Genomic DNA, 17,659 nt, shown 5'->3' with positions numbered 1-17,659 from the left:
CGTTTAGCCAACATACTTTACCCCAAACGGAGAGAAAGAGCAGCCGCACGTAACTGAATAGTTAGTAATCTGCAAGTTTGTTGTTCTAGACGTAATATTTCTTTTAAGGTTATAAGATTCGCAGAAATACAGACGTTATCACATTTTAAAAGTCACAAGTAACCATTACAGCAAAAAAATATACTGTTACTAACATCATTTAAGACAAGTACGTACCAATAAACCATCACAACTGTATTTCATTCTCATTAGGAATTGCTGAATTACTTTGAAAGGTTAGAGTCAGGTGGCGATATGCGCACTAGTAGAGGTTTTTTTTTAATATAATTCCGGTATCGTAAAAAAAAGGCTGTAAATATGGCGAGTGTCGTCAAGGGACTGTGTTACGCTAAAGCTTGAAAGTGAAAGTACTGTGATCTTTTGTTTTACTATTTGTTTGGTGAGAAATATCATTTTTTGCCGCAAGGATTTCTGACCCATAGTCTGCTACGCATTAACAAAAACCTCTGCGTAATGAAGACCTGAGTCGTAAAGCGTTATGGTTAGTTTGTGAACCTGCCTTACCAACATACATTACCTTACTGTACGTATGTATTTTTGTTTTATTACAAATGCAGTGTACAGTGTTGTTCGTGTAAATTACATACTTTCATTGCAGTATCTATTTTTGTTGTGTATTCGTAGCATCAGAACAACCATGAGCGAGTTTTGTGATGTCCACAATTTCGTCATTTGACAGTTATAGGCTTATGCTGTTGATTTGATATTAGTGTAGAAGATAAATCTAGGTAATATACATAAAAGACATGGGAGTAGGCAGACCGTAAAATGTGAACATGATAATCGCGATTTACAGACTATTAGCCACACATTAATTGCCTCTTGTTTCAGTGTTCCTGTTTACACATATAACTTTAAATTTGGTTCACCGTCAGGCCATAATAAAAAATAATAACGCTGTCCATTTTGTCAGGAAGGCGAAGACCTGCGTACATGGAAGAATAAACTCTCAGAACATCATTTGGGGCCGGTGGCGGACGGCCTGTGTATTAAGAACGAACCCCTTGCGAGAATGCAGTGCCAGCTTGCATCTGTAGGGCAAGATCCAGGTGCTCAGGTATGATGCACAGTTTTCACCATCTCATTAGAATACGAGAAAAACATTTCATATATGCTCATCCCAGAGTGTGTACTACAATATTTCCATTTTATGGTTTCCATCATTGCTAAAAAATCAGTCATTTCATTTTGGAATGGGCTAATTACTTCCATATAGGCCTACTAACAATGATGCAGACTAATGATAGTTTGTGTCACAAGGCGGTTACTTTTATTTATACTGGTTAATTTTTGCTGAATATTTTAAAATTAAGTAAGTGACAATTAATTTTTTTTCATTATGAATCAACTCCCATAATGGAAGAACAACTTCTCTTGACAATATGCCATGAATTCTTTCAAATATACATAATTTGGGTCAACAGGTATTAAAAGAAAAAGGTGATATAGAAACTAATGATGATCTTTATAAAATACATACTATTTCATGCAGAAATTACTTAAATCATTGGTATAGTTACTTTACTTTCCTTATTCATTTTTACAATAATAATATTACTGATATATTTTTCAGCTGCATAATTGAATGCATGCCAAATCTCTCCTTCCTTCCTTCTCGCCCCCCTCACACACACATATGCATTGTCATGACATCTAAACATTGGTATAACATTAATGCCAAACCTTTACCAAACAGCCTGCTAGACAACACACTGAACGTGGTTCGCCTTGAGCTCCTTAAAAACTGTTTAATATGAGGAGAACTCAGGTATTAAATGTTACATTAAAAGCTAAATTATTTGTGTACAGTGAGTAGCAATTTGTTTCTGTCAACGTGTGGTGATCGGCATTTTTAAGCCCAGTTATTGACAGTGGTAGTATCATCAGTAGGCTAACTTGTTTATTTAAAACCTCCATGTAAACTATATTTTTACAAGTGTATTCTTTCTACATAAGGTAACCTAGCAGCATAAAATAATTATTAATAAACCAGTTACATCTCATAGTGGACATTGTCCAATGAACAGTTTGACAGTGTTTTTGGTTGAGATGTTCCCTGACACATGTACAAGATGGTCATCCCAGTGCGTAAACGTTTTGCAAGACCCCCTCATCCCTAGTGGCTAGCATTGCCGTCTCTGGATCACGGGGTCCCGGATTCGATTCCCGGCCGGGTTGGGGATTTTCTCTGCTTGGGGACTGGGTGTTTGTGTTGTCCTCATCATTTCATCATCATCATCATTCGTGACAGTGGCTTGATTGGACTGTGTAAAAAATTGGACTGTGTAAAAAAATTGGATCTACGTACGGGTGTTGATGACCGTGCAGTTGAGCGCCCCACAAACCAAATATTGTCATCATCACCATCCACAAACTGGTCGAATTGTTTCTGCTTTTTTCCTTTTTTCCTTTCCCTCTTTTAAGTGGTACATTATATTTTCCATATATATTACGTGTGTAGGGACTATGAAGGTCAAATTATAACATTGGTTTCCTCAGGGGCTTATAAGTTGTCATTTTGGCCACCTTCAAGCCCTGAAAGGAACTGGAGAAAAATGTTAGTATGTGGTTAACTTAAAAGCATGCACTGCCGCACATTTTATTGTTATTTGAAGCATATTGATGGAGATGAAGGCAAGCACAAGAAATCTGACATCTTCAGTAATAAAAAATTTAATAAATCTTCAATATCTTTGTTATTTACAACATTTACGTTTATACAGTGCTGAAATAATTGTGTATCTATGGCAACCTTTATTAAGTAGGCCTGCAGCAAGCTCTCGATTATTCGTCTGAATTCAGACCAAAAACAGCACAGATAACTGTAAAACAAGGACAATCCAAAACAAACATGCTTTTACTGGAATCTACTATTTGCTGTACTTACAAAACAAGCTAGCCTGCATGTCACATTTTCTACTGTGTTACTTACGTGTTAATTACCAAATACTGTTAACTTATTTACAAATTTACATTTAGAACACACTATTTTATCACTTACTTTCTGTGTATTATCGGGAAATAATAATCCTTGCATTTTTCTTTTTTCTGTTTTTATTCACCTTTTTCATAATGGCAGTTCTCATTTTCTGGAGAGTCAAAACATCAGTATAGTCCAGTTAATGTTGTGTTGCATACTCTAATAACAGATCAACACATTTCACTGCACAGTGTGGATGATAGTGAGCTGTTTTCTCTTGCTTTCTCTTCTGAACACACGTTGTTCACTATTTCATCACGTAGCTGCTCAGATCCCAGTTCTTAGGTATTTCTATCTAACCACTCGTAGATATTTTTGTCAACTAAGTTTTTTCAAGCAGAAACCTGTATTCCAAGCAAAAAAAATTCACTCTAATTGTAACAAACTACTTAAGGTTCATTTTTTATTAAATTGTGTAATAGTGCACAGATGATTTGTAAATTCTATCATCCATGACCGGATAGTCTGAAGCTTGCTTTTTTATAAAAGGACTGGGAAACTGCATTCCATGACATTGTTTTCAGTTTGTTCTGGGGACCATGTTGGTTCTCAGCAGTTTTGTGTTTTGACAGAATTGTTCTCCTCTTTGCTGCCTCATCCTGTTCATTAAATTTCAGTGGAGGAACTGCTGCTTTTGAAATCAAGAGGACTGTTCACTATTTGACAGGTTTTTTTATGTTTACATGTAGATTTCACTCTTTTATTCTCCTCTGAACAGAATCAAAATAAACTGGAGATTTAACTGTTGCAGATTCATGGACATCCACCATGGGATCCATCAGAAATCAAACGGGAGCCAGGTATGGGCATCGACTGTCAGGGACATCAAGGACATGGGTAATTAATGTAGAAAGCAATGTTATTGCAGTGCACTGTGTAGTCTAATCTTTTCATCAGATTTATCTTCTTAATACCCAGTAATTTTCACTCCTGTTTTATTAACGGCACATAATTTTGGCAGGTTAGGAGTAATTTGTATGCACTGTATAAATTGTTTTATATTCTTTGCCAGAATTAAAATAAAAGCATTACATTGTTTAATGCACAAAGAGACAGATGGGCTGTTGGATCTTCTCTTCAGGAAGCACAACGCTTAGTAATGCCGGAAGGCATGTGTAAAAATAAATAACAGCAATCCTACTTTTCAGAACCACAGATTCTTTTTTCAGAAAATGAAAATGATACTGTGGTTATTGTAGTGTTCTCATGTCATCACCCTAGAGAATGTTAAACATTATGTGCATGCAAATGTCAATAGAGAAAGAACAGTATGACGAAACTAGTAAGTTCTGTGAGATGTGTGGAACAATCCACAAATTCCTGAAGAGAAAAACAGGTTCCACTAAATTGTACACATTCCATCTGCACTATGCTGAACTGAAACTCAGATGCATAGGAACAGAATAAGAAGCTTTGAGACTGCAGTTCACAGAAATGCCACAACAGATGTTCTGGGGTAAACAGTATATCCACCCAATATATGTGAAGACAATTAAATATGTATAGCATTGTGGATAAAGTGTGTGAGTGCAAAAATATCACATGATGGAACAGAAACACATACAGAAAAAAAGTAGCCATCAGTAAAAGAAAAGGAAAGTAGCAGAAGGTGTGTTCATTCAGCTATAGTTTAATATCACACTTACTACAGGTGAAGCAGCAGATAGAATGTCTGCAGGTGTGTTCTGCTTGTCAGAACATCACATGAAAATTACTGAAATCAAACACATTCATCTTGGTAGGTACAAACAAATACCGTACTAATCTTCTTTTAGTAGACCGATCTCAACTGGACATTCTCCATATCTCTCTGTCCTGAGCATCACTTGCTTCTAGCTTCTTCCTCTTTACACCTGTTAGAATGTTGTCAGTAACTTCTGTGTGCCCATTTTTAAGCCATGTGAACCATTCATAACACCGAGTATGGTTTAAATACTAATCACTTTAGGTTTCCTGCATTATTTGGTGTGTCTCTGTAAAGGTTTTCTTGAGTTTTGCACAAAACTTAATGCAGACATGTGCTCATCGAACTCTTCCGTCTTGAAATTTGCGAAATGTGTGAGAACATTCTACTTAATACAGTAATGAACAATAATTAACAGACATACAACAATGAAACTTCTAGCAGTTACACATTAAACATAGGCGTGTGCAGGGATGCAAACCACATTTCGCTCCAACACATGACTGGTGGAAATTATGAATGTTCCAGAAATTTTTGAACAGCCTCATATTTTACCTTTCATCCAGAGAATTATCTTCTGGGACAGTGCACAAGAAGTAGATCATGTAACTATTCAGCAGAAACAAGCTGTAGGAATACTGTGTAAAGCAGGTAACTTTGCATATTAAAGAGGTCTCTTTATGAATCTTTTAACTGTAGATTCACTTCCAGTACAGTTATTAGGTACTGCTTTTTGATGCTGACAGTAAAAATCAGTTTCAGCTGCTCTGTGATTTGTGTTATTTAAATATGACACACAAGAATAATTTCTTTAGGGTGGAAATATGGAGCAGAGTACAAAGGCTTTAAACAAGCTCCAATATAACAGTTAAAACAAAAGTATAAAAAGCTATCATTCTTTCTATGGGTTATCTGTGCAAGCCACCGCCAGTCTAGGGGCTAATGGACTATTTTATTGTTGATTCAAAATTGACACTGCCTTTACTTCAGCACCACCTTTTGTGGCCTACGTACTGGATCGATCTACCACCTCAGTATGAAAGTGGTTTGTTCTGTAAAGGATCCTGACCGACAAAGCTTTCCCATGCACTGTCTGACCAATGGGGTGAATGGGACAGGAATCACATTCTGAGACCAGGTAGTCAGTGAGAGGTGTTATACCTTTCTCGTCCTGATTCCCAGCGGAACTTGACATCTTTTTTTCATTCGTCTGCCCTAATGATTTCTCGGACTCTGTTCCATCCCTGTTCAACTACCGTGACCCTCTTGATTGGCTGGGGATTTGTACACCAACTGCAGGGTGCACCCAACCCTACTTGCTTAAATTTTGCCTTTGAAACCTCCTGGTTTACTTCAGTATCCCTTGGATGCCCATAACCCTCTAGCATCTGCACATAACTGGTTATTTATGTTAAAGCATTGAAAATTCCTGTTAGCTACCTAGCATGTAGCATTGTTAAGTTATATGACAATTAGTAGTGTCTTGTGAACTAGTCTCATTCTTTTATAGAAGTGGATTCTTTTTAGTATTAGTCTTATCATGTAAATATCAAGCTACTATTTCTAAATTAGTTTATTTACTTAGTGACTATTTAGTGCCAGAACTGAAGAATTTCTACACACAGTGTTTCATTTAGCATATGGCCTTTCATGTCTATTTGTGGTTCACGGATGCCTTTTGTATGTGTTTGAAATTAAGTACAAGTTCTGTGTGGACTAAATTGTTTGTTATGAACCAGTAGCAGGCCCATTCAGCTACAGTCTGGGTTGTACCTAATACGATTGAATTGGTCATTGTGAAGTATGCTTGTGTCACCAGGAAACACTGCATTTTTAATACCAGCATTGTGTCAATTATATAGTTTACAAGCATGAGACACTGAAGGAATATTAGGGTTTAATGTCAACAGTAAAGACAACATGGGGGAGGGAAGGGAGGGGGGATCTGCCATGTCCATTTTCAAAGTGTTGGTTGATTAAAAATTCAAGATAGCCCAGTAATGAACCTTTTTTAACACCATGTTATGTGGTCTCTCTTATAAATTTCATTTTATTCCTATGGAGGAGTTTATGAAATTGAATCTCTGTTTTCTGTTATAAAGGTAAGATTCCATCCATGTAAGAAGAATGCCAGTAATTGCACCCTGCTAGCATTAATGAATACTAATATTTTTGTAGCCAAAGACCATATACATTGAATTTTGTAACTATTTGCTCTGCCACTGCTTTAAATAATGTCCATTCTTTCACTCATTATGTTCTGTAACCCATGATGAAAGATGACCTTCATGGATATGTACTGAATCAGAGTATACACTGACAAATACAAGATTAGATGGAAAAGTCTAGAGGTGACCTTTGTGTGGCAGGGGATGGGGGATGTCATGTCAATGAAGGGGGGGAGGGGGTATGGTGGCAACAGTTGTCGTGACGATAGTGGCGACAATGATGAAGGTGAACATTTGGGTGAACTATGAAAGTGAACAATAACATCAGACATACAATCCTGAGCCCCTAATGTGTTAGATATCTCGTGCCTCAGGTTTGCTTTCTCTGTTTAATTGCAGATCACCTGTGGCATTTGCTGTTCCCATGGCGTGAGAAGAAACGTCAAATCATATAAATGGTTATCACTTTGTGTATCATGATAAACAAAGTATACTGATAAACCAAAACGCTGCAACCACATGCCTAATGGCATGTTGGTCCATCTTTGGATGGCAATACAGCAACAATTCTGCATAACATGATGTTGGCAAGCCCTTTGTAGTTTTCTAGAGGTATGTGCCACTAAATGTTACGCACAGGTCACACAATTCTCATAAATTATGCAAGGTGCATTCAGTATTAAGTGCAATGCAGAAAAGTTGAAATAGGGGAAACAACCTTTCACAAAACTTGCATTTTAATGACTTTTGTGTTCAGCACTCTCAAAAGCAAGGGTATTAGCTGTTTATACCAACAATAAAGATAAAAGTTTAATTTGGTTGCATTTTACTGTGATTATCTTTCTTCTCACATATCAAAGCACATAATTTTATCATTGTTGAACTAATTGAGAATGTTTCAGTAAATAACATGGAAAGCTGAAAAGTTTATTGTACTGCAAAGAATTTTCATTGCAGAATTATGTATCTGTGGCCTATTTTGTTTAATATTTATGTCTTGCTTTTATATTGCAGGCCTGGTCCAGGAATGGAAAATTTCTCACCACCAAGAGATTTTAACCCAGGAAAAGTAACAGGTTTGTGACACTATCAGTTCCAAAACCCACAAGAGATGCTTACACACTGAGTTCTTTTTCTTAAGATAGGTACCAACAAACAATTTTGCAATACAAATGTTCTGTTTATAAACAGTTGTGCAAGTTAACAAAATTTCCATCTGTTTCATGGAAATGTTACAGGCTTATAAGTTCACCCTCATATACAAGACATGGTATTCATTCACTTCTGATCGTGCCTCCCCTGGCCCAAAAGTCTTCAATCCAATGGCAAGCTTTATTTAGTACTAGCGAACCTGGCAATGTTTCACAGTTGTTAAACATGTAAGGGAAATGGATATACATCCTTATCTCCTCTTCCCCCCTCCATGTCCATCACCTCTCCCCCCCCTCCCCCCTCCCCACATGTATATATCTAAAACCAAAGATTCTGTAACTTACCAAACGAAAGCATTGGTACATTGATAGAGACAATAACAAACACACACACACACACACACACACACACACACACACACACACACACACACACACACAACAAATTTCAAGCTTTCGCAACCCACGGTTGCTTCATCAGGAAAGAGGGAAGGAGAGGGAAAGACAAAAGGATGTGGGTTTTAAGGGAGAGGGTAAGGAGTCATTCCAATCCCAGGAGCAGAAAGACTTCCCTTTGGGGGAAAAGGGGACAGGTATACACTCGCACACACACACATATCCATCCGCATATACACAGACACAAGCAGACATTTGTAAAGGCAAAGAGTTTGGGCAGAGATGTCAGTCGGGGCGGAAGTGTAGAGGCAAGGATGATGTTGAAAGACAGGTGAGGTATGAGTGGCGGCAAATTGAAATTAGAAATTAGCGGAGATTGAGGCCTGGCGGATAGCGAGAAGAGAGGATATGCTGAAGGGCAAGTTCCCATCTCCGGAGTTCTGACAGGTTGGTGTTAGTGGGAAGTATCCAGATAGCCCGGACGGTGTAACACTGTGCCAAGATGTGCTGGCCGTGCACCAAGGCATGTTTAGCCACAGTGTGATCCCCATTACCAACAAACACTGTCTGCCTGTGTCCGTTCATGCGAATGGACAGTTTGTTGCTGGTCATTCCCACATAGAAAGCTTCACAGTGTAGGCAGGTCAGTTGGTAAATCACGTGGGTGCTTTCACAAGTGGCTCTGCCTTTGATCGTGTACACCTTCCGGGTTACAGGACTGGAGTAGGTGGTGGTGGGAGGGTGCATGGGACAGGTTTTACACCGGGGGTGGTTACAAGGGTAGGAGCCAGAGGGTAGGGAAGGTGGTTTGGGGATTTCATAGGGATGAATCAAGAGGTTACAAAGGTTAGGTTGACGGCGGAAAGACACTCTTGGTGGAGTGGGGAGGATTTCATGAAGGATGGATCTCATTTCAGGGCAGGATTTGAGGAAGTCGTATCCCTGCTGGAGAGCCACATTCAGAGTCTGATCCAGTTGCGGAAAGTATCCTGTCACAAGTGGGGCACCTTTGGGGTTCTTCTGTGGGAGGTTCTGGGTTTGGGGGGATGATGAAGTGGCTCTGGTTATTTTTACCAACTGGCACATTGTTGTGGCACTACAGATGGGAACAAGAATGTCTGAAATGGTGAAGCATGTCGCCTGTTAGCCTACTACCATCTTGAGCGCCTGTGGAAAGAGGTTGAAGGATGTTTAAATAATGAGTAGGTTGTATGGTGTTGGACGGCCACATCTCATCACAAAACGTTGAGGTTGGAGGATCCGCCACTGTGTAATCCAGAATATGCAGCGATCTGTGACTGATCTGACAGAGTTAATTACTGGTGCATGCACAATTGTATCGGAGCACACCATTCAAAGGCCATTGTTGAACATGGAGCTTCACATCACACAACCCCTAAGTGTTTCTGTGTTGACCCAACAACATCATCAGTTACGATTGCAGTGGGCACAGCATCACTGAGTTTCCACCGTGAATCAACATAAGTGTGTCAAATGAATCTCATTTCTTGTTATACCAGGTTGATGGTTGGGTCCTTACACAATGTCATCCAGGCGAATGGCTGTACGAAACATGCACCGCACCATAGGTGAAGACTGGTGAGGACAGAATTATTCTATGGGGTACATTGAGTTGGGCATCCATGGGATCTGTGGTACTAATTGAAGGCATCATGACAGCAGTGAACTGTGTGAACATTATTGTGGGCCACCTGCATCCCTTCATTTTTTAAATTAAGTGTCCCCCTCCAGCAGTGACATCTTCCAGTAGGGTAGCTATCCTTGTTGCAAAGTCAGAATCATGCTGCAGTGGTTTGAGGGGTGTTATAGTGAATTCGCATTGCTCTCTTGGACAGCAAATATGCCCAATCTGTACCCATTCAAACACACATTGAGCGTCAGTTGTGTGCCAGTAAACCACCATACTGTAATTTGCAGTAATTGCTTGATCTGTGTGTAGATATCTGGTACCACATACTTCTGGACTCCTGTCAACGACTTGTAGAATCCATGCCGGGCAGAATCTCTGTCATACTGTGTTTGAAGAGAGGAACTACTTGCTATTAAACATGTGACCATAATGTTTTGGTTCATCGGTGTATCAAAAAGTATGTAGCCTACAACCATCCAAACATTTATTAGAGTATTGTGTAAAAAATTTGAAGTAAATGGTCAAGAATCTGCTAGCTATATTTTGCCTTTATATGTCATGGGTATAGTTACATATTAAAAATGTATAGCCTTTGACCATCCATTAAAGCATTGTGTAAAAACTTGAAGTAAGTTGGTTAGGAACTTTTCAAGATTTTTGGAAACAACTTTAAGCCATGTCTTGTCTTTACATAGTAGTATAGGTTCTGACAACTCGTATCTTATTTATTACGCAAAACTGAACTGGATTTTATGACAAAAACCATCATCAGGTTATCTGTAACAGACCATCTTATAAATTTTGCTACATTTGTTGCTTTACATGTAAGTTAATTATGAATAATCTCTTTTTACATATGTTTTCAAGTCCTGACTTCCATGCAGTATTGTTTCTGTTGCTATCTATTTGTTACTGATTATATTTTAAGTAAATGTTTTATAGAATGTTTCGAATTTTCTGGTGATAGTGTTGAGAAATGAGTCTTAGTCTGTAGTTGACAGTTAGTGACAGCAGTTGTGCCAAATGAACAAATTGACCCTAACTATAAACACTTTATCGAAAACTTTAGTGACCTTGTCCACCAAGATCCAGGATAAACCATAATACAGCCAGAGACAAAATTTAACTTAAATAAAACAGATATCCATTCAATATAACCCAATAACATCCCAGTTAGAAGTGTCTACAAGTGGATGTAACCAACAATATCGCTGATTGTCTGACATAATTGCTGTCACAAAATTTCAACTTGAAAGTAAGTTTATTTCTGACCATGATTAATGAAATTTCAGACCATAACACACAGCTGATTACTACTAAAATAACAACAAAATAATATAATTCATAACCAAATAGACAGCAACAGAAATAACAAAATCGCTGATCATATGTCACATCTGCTGTTGCTAAATGTCTTTTGTATTGTATTGTATTTATTGGTTCTGTTGTTTACTAAAGTATTTTTTTAATAAGACATTGGACAACTCAACAGACTAAAACTTATTTTGGACTACTCCTAAAACAAAAATCAGAACATACCACAAAACTGGTTATTCTTTCCGCATTAATATAAAATATAATCAGTAACAAATAGACAGTGACAGAAACAATGATATTGCATGGAAGTCATGACTTGAAAACACATGTAAAATCACATTATTCATAATTAACTTATGTGTAATACAACGGATGTACCACAATTTATAAGAGGTTTCATTACAGATAACTTGATTATGGCTGTACAGCTAAAATAGGCCTACAGTTCAAATAAAAATAATATTCATAGCAGAATAACTAGTCATATAAATATATTATGTCCTTGAAAGACATTTATTACACAGCAGACCCAGAAGATTACAAAAAGAAGTAGTTATTGGAACTTTATAACTTAGTCCTCATATGTGGGCACAAAATATGGTCCATAATTGTACAACAAATTTACGTCAGTGTCTTCAGTTCTGTATACCTGTTATGTAGCTTTTCTTAAAAACTGAAATGACAGGAAAAATGACAGTTTGCAGTTCTGGCCACTAACAGCCAATCTGATCCAGTTGCCTGCTGCACCTTCTGCAGCAAGTAGCATCGTTGAGATGCACATCAGGTTAGCAGACCTGGTACTGCCACTAATCAGTGAAGCAGCATCATGAAGTGAGTGCACTCATCGAGGAAAAATCCCTGGCAGTACCTAGAATTGAACCTGAGTCCCCCACGTACTGCTCAGCAGTAACCCACACTGTTCAATTGGCTACAGAGGCAGACCCAAAAGAAACAGAAACTGGAAGGGCATGTACTTCTTTCTAGTCAAAATGGCATACAATAGAAAATAAATGTTTTCCTGCCTTATTTAATTTACCTTTCTAAATTCTGCCATTTTGCCTATGTTGTCATTAGGTACTTCAGTTTTGAACCCAGATTGAAGGCCATTCTGCTGCAAAACTCTTTGTATTTCCTAAATATTTCAGGTCCACTTAATTGTGGTATAATAATAATAGTTCTGAAAATGAATAGAAAAGTAGAAAATGCTGTTCACAAAAAGAGGAGTGTAGCTTATTTATCTAATCCAGCCACCGAGTTTAGATTTTCCACACTTTTCAGAAATCATTCCAGATTAATGCTGAGATGATTCATACTGATAGTTGAATTATGCCCCTTTTCTTGTGCAGTTTCATTTTTAAACACTGTAGAATGAAAAAAATATTTATGCTGCTTTTCATTATTGTTATAATTTTCGTTTTAACGTTTCTTAGGTAAACATTATGAGCATCCCAATTCTCTTCTCTTAAAAGTTCTAGGTGTGTAATGTGTTCGATGGTCTTCTTCCATTGATGAAAATATGATGGCTGACTAGAAAATAACTACAATTTTCATGTAACTTGGGAAGGGTGGGGGATGGGGGCAAGCACGCTACACTGCCTCCTACTGTAGATCAATGTGCTTTAAAGTTGTGATTGTGAGACAGCCACATTTGCCTATGTAACTGTTCAGAATGAGACTTGCAATTTAAAGGCCTCCAAATGTGAAATACATTCTGTAATAAGGTTTTTAATGGTGAAAATCTCAAGACTGAAGATACTCATCACAAAATCCGTGCTGTGTACGGACAGAATGTGGTTGGTGGTGGATGCGGTGGTGGTTGTGATGACAACAAAGTCAAAAGTGGCAGTGTGTCTGTAATTAGCAATGCACTGGTACAGAAAATTGAAGAAAGAACCCTTAAAACACATGTTTCACAGTATTCATGTGTGGAATAACTTTTCACGGGTTTCTCAGTGACAGTTACACGACTGAAGTAGTGACTCAAATGCTTCAAAAAATTACAACAGAGCACACAAGGGGGGACAGATTAAATGAGCAACATAAGGCGCAAAACTCTCTGCACATGCCTATGGAATATATAGGAAGGGTGCCAGAGAAAATAGTGCAACAGTGTCAGAAAATGGGGTTGAGAATAGACTTTTGTGCAAGTGAAACTCTTCATTGTAAGCTAAAATGTGATACACATAAACAAAGTTGCCAATTTAGTACATTGGACATTGGATATGTGCAATATTAAGCTCAATGACTGTAATTAACAGTGCATAGGTCAGACTGGTAGAACTTTCGAGATCAGATTTTAAAAAACACACTTTACTATGAAATAACAAGACAGAATTTGGAGAGCATCTAAGAGAAGCTAAACACTCAGTAGGACCAATGGAGGCACATTCTAAAATGTTACACACTACATCTTAAGGGACTTTTTTGACTGTCTTGGAAGAACTTGAAATATATGGACACCATATGAAAGAAACAGATAAATAGTCTTCAGAGTGGCTTCAGGAATTTGGTGTATTTCAAGAATTTTGACAAAGTCCTCAGACAGCCCAGTCGGAAGCGATGTGCTACGCTCTCATGCAGCAGGAGACGACTTCTGCAGCTTGCTGCACTCGCTGGCAGTGTGGGTGCAGGCAAACTGAGCCCAATGTATGCAAGAATAACATACCTCAGGTGCCCTCTGATGAAGAGCTGTGTGCACTCAATGTTTTAATTTAATTGTAAATTTTGATAAATTAGTATTAGGTGCATTATCGAAATTATTCCATGAAGTTTCAGGATTGCATTGGATGACATAGACAGTTTCCGATGGTATTTCAGCCAACAACCATTCAGCCATCTTCAGATGTGCGTGTTACACATTGACAATATGTAGATGATAGCTTCTGTAGTGTTGCCCTACAGTGAAGAACTGTCACACTTCCTGCAGCACCTGAAATCAATGTACGAGAATATCAAATTTACGATGGAAGTGGAGAAAGGTGGCTGTCCGTTGTTTTGGATGTTTTGGTCAGTCAGAAAGTGGTTGGATCATTGGGGCATTCCGTTTATCGTAGTCCCACACAGATAGACCTGCATTTGCAAGTATCTAGGTGCCACCATCCATCACAAACTAGGGGCGTCCTACAAACACTGGTGCACTGGACACAAGTTGTGTCTGGTGGAGGCAGCCTTGCAAACTACCACAAACACCTAAAGTTTGTGTTCAAACATAATGGATATTCTCCACATCAGGCCAGCACAACTTTGAGACAGAAGATATGTGACCACCCACAAGATCAAGAGGAGAAGGAGCACAGATTATTCTGCCATGGAAATCTCGGCCTCAGCAAGATATGTCTGGGATGCAGTTATTACAGAATCAGTGGAAATTCATTTGGTGGAAGATTTTATTAATCCTCATGGCGGCTTTCAGCTGGATAAGGTGTGGGTCCCACTGATTTATTTAATATCTTCAGAAAGAAAACGTTTTATGAGTAATGACCCATTTAGTGACAGTTAAATTTTTTAATACCACATATGAATTTCACCTCGACAAGCCCACATTCTGAAAGAGAGTTTGCATGTGAGTCACCATTATGCATGCGCCAGCGTGCCATACATGGAGCAATATTCAAAGAGGATGTGAAACTCAACAGAGGTTTCTCTTGTAGCGACTGCCTTTGCACTTGCATCTCTGCGCCAATTTTTGGTATAAAATTAGTGATGTGAACTAGAACTCTCCAGTGCAAAATACTCCCGAAGATGGCTGAAAGGTTGTCAGCTATCCAAAATAACTGAGAATTTCATTGTAAAAATCAGAAACTATACTTACGTCATAATGTCCCCAGTCACCTTCAGAGTAGTCACCTCGAGCATCTATGCAATGATACCAGGGCTGCTACCATTTTTGGAAGCACTCCTGAAAGCCAATCGGGTGAAGGCTGTTTAGAACCCATTGCAATACCTCTTAGATGTCTTCAGTCAAGTCAAAACATAGCCCCCTTCAACACGATTTTCATCTTCAGTGACAGGTAGAAATTGCGTGAGTTTGGTCTGGTGAGTGGGGAAGGTTGGGGGACTGTTGCCATGTTGTTTTTGGCCAGGAATTCCTTCACAACCGAGATGTGCACAGGTGCGTTGTCACGGTGCACCAACCTGTCTTTCTTTTTCCACAGTTATGGCCGTTTGCACCAAACATTTTCCCAGTTACCTCGAAACCTTGCAGTAAAACTGCCCATTGACAGTCTGACCAGATGGAACAAACTCCTTATACACTAGTCTCTGAATGTTGAAAAAAGTGATCAACACCGACTTCACATTGCTGGGAACTTGTCGAGCTTTTTTTGACCTTGTAGAGTGTGGCATTTTCCATTGTCATGATTGCTGTTTTGTTTGAGGATCACAACCAGACACCCAAGATTCATCACCTGTTACATCTCTGGATAAGAATTTTGGGCACTCTCAATCCCTTTATTGCAGCTCAGTGCACGTCTGCATCCTTAAGTTTCATTGGTTAGTGTTGAGAAGGCAAGGGGTAAACTTCGCTGCAATGTGTCTCGTGTTCAGTTCTTCAGCTAGAATTCGTCAACATGTACAGTACGACAGCCCAAATCTGTTACAAACATCATGAGTTGTCTGCCTTTGGTCTTTGCGAATCATGTCACTCACTTTTGTGATTATTTCTGGTATTGTGAATGTTGATGGTCGACAAGAATGTTTTTCCTCTTTCACAGATGCTCAGCCTTCCTTGAAACACTCAAATGTTCCTGCTTGACTCAGTGCACTCTCACCAAATCCCTCTGTCAGCATGCGATGGGTTTCAGGTGCAATTTTCTTCAACTTAAAACAAAATTTGATTCAAATCTGTTGCTTCTTCTCATTATCCATTTTACAATTCACAGAAGCACTGAAACACATCCTGATATGCACCACTATAATGCGCAACTGCATGTACCAAAGATGATGCATTAGCCAAGATGTGTACCTCGAGACGTCTGGCAGCAGAATGTCATGCTGCTACTGGTTTGACCAGTGCAATGAAATTTTTGAATACTTTGGGTAGTACCTCATATTATGGCAAGAAGTCAGTGCCATTCTACTGCAATCCTGAAACTTCACAGAATACTCTTTAAGCCCGGAAAGTTTCAAAAATCACATTATTTATATTGCTTTTTAATTTTAAATTAGAAACCTCTTTGTAACCTTTTAATACCACACAATATCAATACTTTTCATGCCTCCTCTATCCAACATCCATGACACATGGGTTTTTCTGTATGACGCATAGTGGATTTAATAAAATGCTAGATGCCACAGAATGTTTCCACAAGCACGCAATTGTGCTGTTACTTTTATTTTGTTTTGACTGTGTTCATTTTAAAGAATTTTGACTTTTCACAACTCATAAGTAATCAGGCACAATTCTAAGAATTTAAAATATACAGGAGTGTGTGTTATCTGTTTATTTTGGTACAATTTTTAAAAAAATATGTACCTTTCAAATTTTTTCAGTTTATACTATCCACAGAAATAGCTAAATGATTTATTTTATTTTATTTTTGAATCTGAAGATGATCATTAAATGTGACCCAATGTAATTATTTAGTGGTACTAGTTATAACTGAAGCTGTTATAATGAATTTTATGAAAGAGAGCTTTAACAGTTGCAGAATCACTTGTGACAGTATTGTCACCCATTATTAAGATTTCTCGGTGTTTTGTGCATGAGATTGTGACTAAACTATTAAGGTACTACAAGTTCTGTGCTCACTGAATTGCAAAATTCAGAGGCAGTAAGATATTATTCAAAGGCAATTTGTCAACTTGTTAAGAGATATAATAAGTGGAGCTTCCTGTCAGACTGAAACTGTGTGCCAGACCAGGACTCCACCGGTAAGAGCATTGTCTGCAAAGGACAGAGGTCCTGGTCCAGCACACAGTTTTAATCTACCAAGAAGTTTCAAATCAGAAAACACTTCACTGCAGAGTGAAAGACTCATTCTGGAGATGTCATAAATGCTGAAATCCAAATGGAGATTATATAGAGAAGTAGTACAAAGAGACAGCTTTCGTAATAAATTTTCTTACAGTGCAGCAGTATTTTGTTTATAACCTAACACTGATAGCTTTCTGGGTAGCACACCTAAATCTGTAGAAAATAAAAATAAATTATACCTTGATAAGAGGCAGGGTTATGGGCATTTTAATTTTGCTGTGGAGACAAACAGTTATAAAATAATGTACTTTGTTTTCATATATTTATTGCTTTGTTTG

At 38.2% G+C, this 17,659-nt stretch overlaps 1 protein-coding gene across 1 annotated transcript in view; it reads left to right on the top strand.

Annotated features, from left to right (window-relative positions):
* Positions 1-374: 374 nt before the first annotated feature.
* LOC126106542 (zinc finger protein 865-like) overlaps positions 375-17,659 on the top strand; it is a 42,998-nt gene continuing 25,713 nt past the window's right edge. Inside the window, exons 1-4 of the mRNA XM_049912880.1 lie at positions 375-541; positions 974-1,117; positions 3,792-3,877; positions 7,907-7,968. Coding sequence (XP_049768837.1) covers positions 539-541; positions 974-1,117; positions 3,792-3,877; positions 7,907-7,968 — 295 coding nt within the window. The 5' untranslated portion in view covers positions 375-538. The remainder of the gene's footprint in view (positions 542-973; positions 1,118-3,791; positions 3,878-7,906; positions 7,969-17,659) is intronic.

This window comes from Schistocerca cancellata, chromosome 10, assembly GCF_023864275.1.
Source record: "Schistocerca cancellata isolate TAMUIC-IGC-003103 chromosome 10, iqSchCanc2.1, whole genome shotgun sequence".
NCBI lineage: Eukaryota > Metazoa > Arthropoda > Insecta > Orthoptera > Acrididae > Schistocerca > Schistocerca cancellata.
This window is presented reverse-complemented; position numbering and strand designations above follow the sequence as displayed.